At 35.0% G+C, this 12,537-nt stretch overlaps 1 protein-coding gene across 3 annotated transcripts in view; it reads right to left on the bottom strand.

Moving 5' to 3' along the window:
* Positions 1 to 12,537, bottom strand: part of DPH6 (diphthamine biosynthesis 6) — a 195,440-nt gene that overhangs the window by 179,883 nt on the left and 3,020 nt on the right. For all 3 annotated transcript variants that reach the window (XM_063639071.1, XM_055278625.2, XM_055278626.2), the window contains exons 2-3: positions 11,696 to 11,790; positions 7,569 to 7,762 (exon numbers count right to left, since the gene is read on the bottom strand). In XM_063639071.1, the coding sequence (XP_063495141.1) occupies positions 7,569 to 7,762; positions 11,696 to 11,790 (289 nt within the window). The remainder of the gene's footprint in view (positions 1 to 7,568; positions 7,763 to 11,695; positions 11,791 to 12,537) is intronic.

Below are 12,537 nucleotides of genomic sequence, written 5' to 3' on the forward strand. Positions count from 1 at the left end.
CTGTGCAATTCTGAGAAGCCGGGGCAATTTGTACAGGGCTGTGTGCCTGTTTAATTAATGCTATGTCTGCATCCTCCCTGAAAATCTTAAGTCCATCTTATATGTTTCTCCCACTCCAGACCCTTCAGATTTGCCTCAGAGCCACCCAACAATCTCAGGTTTTTCCCTCATGAAGTGAAGTGAAAACAGATTCACAAAGTAATTTTCCACCATAATCAGGTTTTCTAAAATGCATATACTAAAACTAATTTGAAAGAGTTTCTGCTCAGCATTTTCATAAAGTAGTGTGCAGAAGGAAACTATTCTTGGTACAGTTAGTGGTTACACTGATGGGATGCCTTATTTTGAAAACTTCCACTATGATGCCCATTCCATTTAAGCTTCTAAATAGGAAAACAAAACACAAAATGAATTTGCCAATGGTTTTATATCGCATATCATAGTAACATGGCTCCCCTGTATTAGATAATTATATTAAAAATTTTTTTTTTGAGGCAGAGTCTCACTCTGTCGCCCAGGCTGTGGAGTATAGTGGTGTGATCTCAACTCACTGCAACCTCTGCCTCCCAAGTTCAAACAATTCTCTCGCCTCAGCCTCCTGAATAGCTGGGATTACAGGCACGCACCACCACGCCCAGCTAATTTTTGTATTTTAGTATAGACGAGGTTTCAACATGTTGGCCAGGCTGGTCTTGAACTCCTAAAAGTGGTCTGCCCGCCTCGGCCTCCTAAAGTGCTGAGATTACAAGGCATGAGCCACTGTGCCCAGCCTAGGTTGGAATAATTTGATACATTTTTTTTACCAAACTTATTCTTCTAATATTCAGTATTCTTTTAAGAGCCTCCATATGTCAGGAACTCTGGTAGGACAGATACAAAAATGAACAGCACTATCATGTTTCTGAGGTCTCACAATCTAGCAAAAGCGACAGCCACAAAAACAATCCTAATAATGCAATGAGAGCCACAGTAGAGTTATAGACAAGCTGCCACGGAACAGAAAGGAGGAAGGTAAATTAGGGCAGGTTTCACAAAAGAATATGAGGTGAGAAGGGGTTCTTCAGGAGGACAAAGAGACAAGCATAAAGAAAAGCACAGCCAAAGACTCAGCCATGAAAAGCAATCTCCTAGAAACCTAATTAGTTCATTATAACTTGATCCCAGAGATGCTTGTGTGGGAATAGCAGGATCAGACTGCAGGATTGCCAGGGCCTCTTCTTAAAGAGCCTTCTGTGTTAGCCTAATGTGTTTGGACTGTATCTTAATCATGGGTCATTTAAGCATTTATACAGATCAGTTGCCAACAACTTGGTAGAAGAGGTGGATGGAGCATAGGGCAATACTGAAGGCAAGTTGATAAGGAGGCTCTCGCATACTACAGATGAAAAACCAGTAGGTGGTGAGAATGAAGTCAAGGGGTCAGATTTTAAAAGTCATATCAGCATTATCAATAGGTGCTGGAGCTATAATGGTGATGGCTGAGGGGGATGGAGTGGAGAAAGCGACTGAGAAAAAATGGAAGTCTCATAGTAAGGCCTAGGTTTTGACTTAGATGATGAGGTAAATGATCTTTTAATTAAGGAAATACAGAATATGGAACAAGTTTGTGTAGGAAGATAACAAACAAGTTTTGAACTTGTTTAGTTTACCATGCCAGTGGAATATTACGGTGGAAAAATCATGAGCAACTGAATATACAGGTCCTTAACTATAAGCTTACGGCTTTAGCCCCAATGTCCAACTGTTTTCGAAAAAAGAGGAGGAGGAAGGAAAAAAGGGAAGAAGGGAGGGAGAGAGGGAAGAGAGAAGAGATTAAAAAAGAAGAATTGGCTGGGCATGGTGGCTCACACCTGTAGTCTCAGCACTTTGGGAGGCTGAGGCAGGCAGATCACCTGAAGTCAGGAGTTCGAGAACAGCCTGGTCAACATGGTGAAACCCCCGTCTCTACTAAAAAGACAAAAAAAAAATTAGCCAGGTGTGATTGCGGGCGACTGTAATCCCGGCTACTCAGGAGGGTGAAGCAGGAGAATTGCTTGAACCTTGGAGGCGGAGGTTGCAGTGAGCTATCGCACCATTGTGCTCCAGCCTGGGTGACAAGAGCGACACTCGGTCTCAAAAAAAAAAAAAAAAAAAAAAGAAAAAAAGAATCATCTAGGATGGTTTCCAAGTTGAAACCCACACATTTTTAGGAAACGTTTTACTCTTTGCCCCCCTGCCACAGTTCACCCTTCTACCAGCAACAGCCTGATTTATATTTGGAGATTCACCCTTCCTTTACTCCTAGTAAACATATTCCTAGTAATCATGATTCCATCTCGTAGTTTAGGATGACACACAATCTAGGCCTACCAAATCAAAGTCATCTTCTCCCAACCACAACTGATTCATGAATATGTTACACGTCAGATCAATTAAGATTCCCCTTTAAGCTATTTAAAATGAAAACTGGAGCTTTTCCTACTACATTTTAACCAAGAAGAATACAACTGGGAGCCATCCTCTAATTACAAGGTCTTGACTGAGAAGCGAGTCTACAGAAAGTAGACGTAAGAGAGAAACAGAAAACAAAACAAAAAAATCTTGACTTTGATTATAAAATTTGGGTCCTATATCTAGTTATCTTGAAGTTAAATTTACCTTTAGATTGCTGTCAATAATAAAAAATAATTTTTGTTATTTTTATTATTAAATTTATTGTTTATGTATTTAATATTTATTATTAAAATTTTAATTCCTCAATTATTACTGTCAATAATAATAAACAGAAGGAAAGAACCAATGAAAAAAGGATTTCAATTAATTTATTAAGTTAGAAAGCAGATAAAGAAGGAACCATGACTGACCAGTCAGCACAGAGAGCCATAATCTACTGTTTGCATGGAAGAGAACAGAGCCAAGAAAGGAACCAAACTAGGCCACACTATCCTGAACTCCAGGAATAACAAGTGTGAGATGTGAGGTTGGGAAAATTCTAGAGTCAAAAGCATTCACAGTCAGCTTTCCTCTTGTATTATTCTTGGATATGAAAAGGCAACTAAAACATCAGAGAAAAGCCTATAACAGGAAAGAGAAGAAAACTAAGAAAAAAAATATCTCAAAGAAAACACCAATACTGGCCAGGAGTGGTGGCTCACGCCTGTAATCCCAACACTTAGGGAGGCCGAGGTGGACGGATCACCTGAGGTCGGGAGTTTGAGACCAGCCTGACCAACATGGAGAAACCCCGTCTCAACTAAACATACAAAATTAGCCAGGCATGGTGGCACATGCCTGTAATCCCAGCTACTCAGGAGGCTGAGGCAGGAGAATTGCTTGAACCCTGGAGGCGGCGGTTGTGGTGAGCCAAGATTGTGCCATTGCTCTCCAGCCTGGGCACCAAGAGTGAAACTCTGTCTCAAAAAAAAAAAAGAAAAGAGGCCGGGTGCGGTGGCTCACGCCTGTAATCCCAGCACTTTGGGAGGCCGAGGCGGGCGGATCACGAGGTCAGGAGATCGAGACCATCCTGGCTAACACGGAGAAACCCCGTCTCTACTAAAAATACAAAAAATTAGCTGGGCGAGGTGGCGGGCACCTGTAGTCCCAGCTACTCGGGAGGCTGAGGCAGGAGAATGGTGTGAACCCCAGGGGGTGGAGCCTGCAGTGAGCCGAGATCGCGCCAGTGCACTCCAGCCTGGGCGACAGCAAGACTCTGTCTCAAAAAAAAAAGAAAAGAAAAGAAAAGAAAAGAAAACACCAGTATTTCAGGAAATGAAAGACAATCTTTAAAATATCTGTATTTTAAGAGGATATAGGGATGTTACATCTATAGAAAGAAAAATAAATTGTTATTAAAAAACAAGGGACAAACAAGAAAAGTTCTTGACTACTGAAAATATGATGGCTAAAATTTAGAAAAATTTAACAGGAAAGTAGGGAAATTTAAAAAGGAAATCTCACAGAACGTACAACAAAAAGACACTGAGATAGAAAATACATTAAAAAAAGATACATGAAGATTCAGTCTAGAAGGTTTCATATGTGACTAGTGAGAGTGTCAGCAAAAGGGAACAGAGAATATCAAAAGGAACAAATTATCAAACAACTAGAGGAAGAACCATCCTTACACTGCAATTCTATTGGCTTTGCAATATTTTGTGTATCAGATTTGACATCAAGTTTTCTCCCATCAAAAGAATAAAAATGGCTATGGCAGTTTTAGGTCTCACATCCACACATCTCTCTGCACAGAAGGAGGAGAGCTTATCTTCTGCCAACTATCCAACATTCTAGGCTTCACTCTACAAACATAGGTTAACAAAACCATCTCTGATCCAATCACTATGGCCAGAAGAATGCCATGTTCTGACTGGCTATCACCTGGATTACATGCCTATCCCCAAACCATCAATCGGAGAAAGAGGACAAGGGATGTGTCATTACTCAATAGGAATTTAGAGAAGCGACGCAGGAGAAACAACACTCAATACAGCATTACTGTGACATTTCAGTACACCAAGCATAAAGACACATCATAAAAGTTAACAGAGAAGAAAAACACGCCCCCTAAAAAGGAACAACAATCACACCAGTATCAGCAAAAAGCTAGAGAACCACGGAGCAATGCTGTCAATGATCTGAGGAAAAATGACTTTCAATTTAAAGTCCTAAATTCAATCAAATCAATAAAATATGAGAGCAGAATAGGAACATTTTCAAAATGGAAAGATTCCAAAGTCCCCTAAGGCAGTTTCTTAAATATAGATTATACTGAAACTAAGGAATAAACCAAGAAAAAGGAAGACATCAGATCCAGAAAGTAGCTCCAACCCAGCAGAACAGAAAGAATATAATCCCTACATATATTTCCTATAGAGACATAGTGCTTACATGTATCTTTCTATAACTATTACACTGCTCATGTGACTTAAAAAGAAAACAAACAGAATTGGAAATTACTATATTTTCAGGAAATAATACAGTTATCTATTAAACTAAACTAAATAAGAACTGGTTACATTTTAACAGTAAAGAAATTCTAAAGAATAAAAGATTAGCCACATGAAAAATCTTTTGCAAACAACTTGAGATAAATACCTCTGGCTGTCAGAGTCACCTGCTAATTTATGAGACAAAGGCTTATTACATTTCTATTAGGTGTCATAATTTCTACAAAATAGTTATGAAACTTATAACTCTACAAATTCTTCCAAGTCTTTCCTACTTCTTTTCAGCAATTAGTAAATTAAACTCTTTGCAAAAAGGAACATCTATTCAAAAATTAGTTTTAATATTTGTGGGGAAAACGTTACAAAAACAAGACTTATGTGTGAAAGTTGCAAAGCTGTAACCTGTTATAAATAAATGTTTATAATGAAAATAAATCTAAATGCTTTCCATACTCCATTAATACTCAAAGGATTAAAAAATGCAGTTCTTTCTTTTTCTTAGAACAAGTAAAGACTAACTTAAAAAATTATAGCTTTTTTAGACTCGTTTTTTTCCATAATTACTCAGTTAATCATTAGAATATGTAAGACCTCTACTGGAATCTTTGCACCAGTGTTTCATAAATGAATTTAACTATAAAAGCCTAGTTATACAATCACTTGCATAAAAGCAATATATTTCTGATATTTATGTCCTTAAAATATCCTATAGTAAAATTAATATTTCTACACAGGAAAAGAAGGAACTATTTAGTCCCAGACAACTTGATAACATATCTTTCAACTATAATTATCATGTACAAACTTCCAAAGCATAAGTTGTCAAGAATTTAACATTAGCATTAATTTATGTCATAACTGATGGTTAGCATAAAGATAATAATGGCAAAGCATCCATTTCTCCAAAGACAGCATGGATGGAAAGGAAAATTTCTTCTTATTGCTAATCTGCCCATTTTAAATTAAATTTATTATTAATAGTAATTTATTATCTCTCTTTCTTGGAGGGCTGTTACTATCACGGAGTTTTTCCAAAGTGATCAGGTTTGTGATTTTTAAGCAACCCAATTATTTTAGAGTGAGTCTCATCATTTTATAATATTGGTTTATATAAACACTTAATGCCCAAATTCTTTGTACCATGAGAAAGAAATTTTGAAAATGCAGGATTTACACTCAGTATTTCACACTTCAGAGTGAACACTGCCAAGATCATAATTGCACCCTTTGGAGATATGACCTAAAAGTAGGATTCTTTTAAGCCTTCTACCTTGTTTGATAATCAAAATGTTTATTAGCATGTATCTTCCCAGAGGGAAGAAAGCAGGTCCTTGTGATTTCCTTTCGAAAGTTTCTACTTCTTATGCTATCCATAACTAAGCAGAAAATTTTGGAACTACTCTAAGGGTTTTTCTTATCAGTTTCTTTTTAGAAAAAAACAAAATGTTCTGACATACAAAATAAGAACTATTTTAGTCAAACAAATTTTAAAAGAATTTCAGTGCTTCATATATTTTTCAAATCAAAATCCTCAATTAACTTTTGATTTGTATGAAACTCAAAGTATGTCATTTAAGTAGCTACTTGAAACTAGAAAATTTTCATGACAGAAGTTCATGAGATAACTTCTGAAAAAACTGAACTTCTCTGAAGAGTGAGAAAGTGAAATGCAATGTCCCTTTGTAGAGGAAGGGACAGAAATCTTCTTTCCTTCCCCTTGTGAAAAATGGCAAGACATCAAGAAATACTGGCTTGAATTCCCTACTTCATCAAATCTACCTTATATGAATCAATTGTAACGGACTGAATAAAAATTCATACTTAGAAGAATACTGAACTGTATTCAAATAGTTGGCTATCAATAAAAATGAAAAGATAATTGCTTAATATAAAATTATCCTTATTAATTACCATTTACTGAGTATAGTAACTATCAAATATATGAGCCCAAATATACCCTCCTAGAAATTAATGAGTGCAAAATGGCTGCCAAACTCTTACATTCTGTGACTTATGCATTAAATTCATACCTGTTCCAACAGATTTAAGCAAGGCTCAGTCTCTCATTTTCTTTACGTCTACTTGTTACCTTATCAGAAATGTCTTGCTTGACCACCATACGTAGCACCGCCTCCACAGCTATGCCCTGCCATCATGTGCTATCTGATTCTGCTTCATTTTTCCTCATAGTACTCTTCACTATCAAGCATGTTATTTATTTGTTTATTGTCTGTCCTCTTCCACTAGAAAGTGAGCTCCATTAGAATAGGCCTTTAACGTATGTGCCCACTGCTGTATCCCCAGTGTCTAGCACCATATGCCAGGCATATAGTAGGCATTCAAAAAATATTTGTTAATAAACAGATTAAATGGCCATCAGCTCTAATCTTTCTTTTGATTAGATAATCATTTGATTATCCTGGATGCCAAACTATACAAAACGTCTTATTTTTAAATATCATTTAATATAAAGGCATACTAATCATTTGGAGTTTTTTTCTAACCAAAAAAAGACAAAACATCCTTTTAAAGAATAGTTGGGCTACTAACAATTGCAAATTATGGATTACCAAATAATTCGGCAAACGTAATTTGTTAAATTACACACTAAATCCAATATACTTAATTGGTTACTCTGCATACCTTAACAAGTTTCAAAAGCTCATAGAGATCTTCAACCTCATCACCTTCACATTTGGTGTACACTTGTCTTGTATCCAAGCTCCTTCCTCTTATGGTTCGGCGATAGAGGGGAAGAGCCATTGCTTCTGCGTACAAGTCAATGGCATGGTGCCCCACTGTCTGATACATGTAGCTATCCACTTCATCAGACCCCACTGCAACAATTAAAATGGAAATAATTAGCAAAAGAGAGTGAAAAAGAAAGTGGATTTGAAAGCCCATCCAGGTTTTACTGCTTGAATAGTCGACACAGAACTTGAAAGCTTGCTATACTATATTTCTCTGCATTTATGTAGTAAAATAAAAACATAAGAATTGCACATGTGTCTGTAGTTGCATCTAGTTCATATCACTCCTAATAATCTCTACTACTAATTACAAATACAAATGTATTAATACATAAATTTGTTGTACCATATAAGGCAAACATTTAAAGAGAAGAGTAAATATCCAATAAATTCTGATTAGTTTATTCAGTTAAAGATTTTTATTACATAAATGTTTTTACAAATCATTCAAGGTTATTCATGAAGTCATCCAGACTTGTAGAAAAAAACCTTTCTTAATTAAATATCTACCTAGTTAATAAGAGACAAATATTGGTAAGAAAAATTTCAGATCGTTTTGGTATATTTTATATTCAGATATTCAGTAACTTATAATAAAACATGTAAATAGATATAAATTCAACATTGTTAGAGCATTAGAGCAGTTACAAATGTGCATAGAAACATGACATCTTAAGCTAATCAATAATATAATCAGTGGTTGTCACAAGATTCCACAAATATCAATATGGGTAAAATATTCAAAACAGATGAGTCACATCAGAGCTTTGGGTGATATAAATGAACTTAGAAATATACTGGAATAGACTTTTTGATCTCGTAACCCTACTTTTTAGAAAAAGAATAATGAATATATACAAAGATTATTTGCAAAGATATTTATCACATTATTTATAATAGACTAGAAATTATAGTATATTCATATAATAAAGTACTATGCAGCCATTAATATAATGTTGAAGAACATTTTCTAAAGTATGTTCTGTGGAATATAAATCCCATAAGACATTAATAGGTATGGGATGATAAAAAGATTTAAGGTTAAAGAAGTTTATAAAACATGGGGATAAAAAGTGTTAAATGGATGTCTGTGGGTAAATCTTCCTAAGCTAATATGCTTTCAGGTACTCCAGTAAGAGCAGAGAATATGAACTATCTCTCAAATTTATCTACCCACAGAACACTTAAATTTAATGGGGGTATTTTTGTTCTAAAGACATACGGGAAATGCTATTGTAGAATAATATTTAATGACATGGTAAATGTTCACAAAATGCTATTAAAAAAATTACAAAATAGTTATTTTGACATATACCTATGTGTGTATGTATGAATATAAGTCAAACAGGTCCAGGCTTTCCATTAAATGTGAAAACTTCCTATCAAAAGAAATGAAAAGTGATAGTGCAAGGGCCCCTTCAACAATCAAAATCATCAAAATGTGTTACCCCATTCTGGCTCACAGGTTTCTGAACTCACACATTATTAGACTGGCTTCCTTCAGAATATTACTCACATTGTTATTATAAATGTTTCCACTCCTGGTCCCAGCAGGAAGTAGAGAACATAGCCGAAGTTACCTAAAAACCTTTCAGCCTTCTCTCATCTCAAAATTAGACTGGATCTTTAAATATATTCATTTTAAAGGATATTGATACAATCAAACCAATTTACTCAAAGAAATTTGGACTTCTTGGCAAGAAACATTCTGATGTTAGCATAATAAGTAAAACATTTCACTGGCTTCAAAAACCTAGAAGATAATTTTCTTTAAGGCTCCATTTAGTCCTAACCACATTGTAACTTTGATTAATGGAAGCTACAGAGCAACAATAGTGTGAGATCAAATAAAACCAAAGGCTCCCCTGTTGCCTGAAGCAACTCAATTAACATGCCACAAAAGTTCCTACTACAAATCTAAAGAGATGGTTTTGTGAATTTTATGACAAGTTCGCATTATCTCCATTGATGGGAATAAATTCCTTTTCAGACCACCCATTGAAAACTTTGCTGGACATTGGAGTCATCTCTACCAGTCATTCCTCACTAAGGTTTCTTTTATAACACTCATAGGAAAATAAGTCATTCAGCGAATTGTTCAATAATTCCCAATGTCCTGCTGATTTTCATCAAGATTAGCTAAACCACCTCCATCTACCAACCCACAGCCATCTGTTTTCTTCTACAACAATTACTATTGTTTCAACTGCCTTTTCCAGGCTTTTTACTTCAGAATATTCTAATTCTATTTACTATTAAATTTTTTCTCACTAACAATATTCTAAGTAAGTGTCTCTATTCTACTGAGAGGTATAATTTAAAGATATACTTTGCTTGTCATTTTACCACCCTGCTGGTGAACCATGAACACAAGGAAGATTACATATTAATGATTCTGTACTAGGTAAGTAAAATAATTCATGTGAAAGCTGAAAACAAGATAGAAACTCCAGTGATGAAATTATAATACACCATGTATGTATTATATACTATATAAACATCTGCTTTTTAACTTCACAAGATAGCTTGAAAGTCCCAGTTGCCTCCCTGGCCACAAGGGACAAGGGAGTTTCTTTCCTTTGGTAAACCTAACAGGAGATTCTGCTACTTCTTTTATAATACAGAAGTTAAGAGTGCAGTTCCTACTCATCCTCAAAGATTTTTCTCTTTCTTAAAGCTGGAACTTTTTCAAAAACCGTCACTTCTAAAAAAACCATCTGTTACTCATCAATTGCTGCACAAAATCCAAACATATGCATTTACCTCTGACTCTCTGTGGGACCTTTCCATTTCTTCCTATAAAATATTTCTAATCTCTATCTTTCCACACGACTTCCAGCATTACTTACATCTTAATCACAGAAGGAAAGAAGATTCAAATATCTGACTGAAATAACTGCTCACTATTCCAGGGCTAATCCAAATTAGTTCACTATACAACTGTCCACCAATCAACTTTGCGTGAACTCCTACCAGAGGCATAGAGCCGTCCCAAGTGATGAGCAGCAATAAAAGGAAGATAGAAGATATGATCTCTCTTCTCAAGAAGCTTATAATCAATCTATTTAGAGATATAAAACAAGTATTTAGCCAGATTCCAATTCAGCTAAATTTACGGAATGCCTACTTCATGACAGGAACTACGACCGATGTTCTCACATATACTACTCATTTAATTAATCTTAAAATAACAGTGCAAAAACATGGAGCCTGGAAAGAAGTAAAAGAGATAATAAAAAGATCTTGCTAGAAGAGTCCTGTGAGAAGCAGTAATACAAAAGTCATACAAGTGCTAATCTTTTCTCCCTCTTACATTTTAGCAGTTAATATCTGTAGTTTCATAGGTATAACACAAGAGCATTAAAAAGCAAATTGGTGAATATACTTCTTTTTTCAAAAGCTGTAATTGGGGATATTTCATTGGAGACAAGAATGAAAAAAGTAGCCAATATGAAGTCTGTGAATTATATGTGGATGCCCTCGTTACTACAGACAAATGAAAAGTGGGAATGCATTGCTTTATGCTTCTCTCAAGTCTCACATTTCTGGCTTACATCTAAAATAGGTAAACTGTATCCTTTTAATAATCAAATTAATACATCATTTATCAATATGTGTCTTACTTCTCAAGCTCCTTGAGGCATGAGACTATATCTTATCTACCTCTATGCTGCCTACAGTACTTGGAAATGTGGTGGGGTAAAATGGCAGTGTACTTTGAAGAAGGTTCAAGTCTTAACTCTACAAGTTTGTGCTAGTTGACTTCAGACAAACTCCAAGCTTCAGGATCCCTGTCTATTAAGATTAATAATGCATCTCTATAGAAGTTGGTTATGAGAATTAAAAAATAAGTAAGTGAAAACACTTAATGCTAAGTTCTAGGCGGAACCTAGCATCTAACGGGTGCTTAATATATATTGGTTCTTTTTTGTTGTCTTTGTACGGTATACCTGTACAATGTAATTATGAAGTTGGAATTTCATTCATTTAGGCAACTTCCCAATAAAGACATGTACTTACCTTGGTTTTCAGCTGGTCTTAGATTTGCTAAAGCAACGATCTGATGCCCAGCAGCAATGCACTGCATCATATTATAGCAGCTGTCCTTCCCACCACTAAAAAATAAATCAATAAAGAGACCAATATCATGCTACTGACCATTATTCAACATAAAATCACTAGATATCAAAACAGAACATGTTATTTACTTGACTTTTCAGAATATATTACAATGCAAAAAAAACCATTAATTTCTAAATCATAAACTGAGCAACGGAATCTGAGTATCTAGGGCTGCTACTCACAGGAGCGTAAGAAACTATATATAATAAGAATATTCTAAACAAAATATGGTAACTTTTTGCTTTGTGATAGCAAATATATTTGAAGTGCTTTGCAAATAGAAAATGATTTCAATTTACATCCCAGCTAAACATTTATTATATAATTATATATGAAATATATATATTCTACCTAAGGAATATATATAATAATATATATTATTCCACTTAAGGAATATATATATATAAAATAATTTCATAGAAATTATTGAAAAAGTAAAAAAAAAAACTATTCTCTATGAGAAAGTTAAAAAAAAAAAATTCTGCTCCACCATAAGAAATCTAACAAATGGCTGCCATCAGCAATTAAGGGATCAAATTAAAGATTTGAGTACCTAGCTAATGACAAAGTTTGACACACTTGGTGGGTTCAAATTCTGCAGAGATAAAAAACAAGATGCTGACTTACACTGATGATGTGAAACATCAGCACTATCAGTACTTCAGCCATCACCACGCATACATATATACATATATTATACACATACACATAATAGATATATATGATGGCAGCAGAACAAG

This window comes from Symphalangus syndactylus, chromosome 5 (assembly GCF_028878055.3).
Source record: "Symphalangus syndactylus isolate Jambi chromosome 5, NHGRI_mSymSyn1-v2.1_pri, whole genome shotgun sequence".
Taxonomy (NCBI): Eukaryota; Metazoa; Chordata; class Mammalia; order Primates; family Hylobatidae; genus Symphalangus; species Symphalangus syndactylus.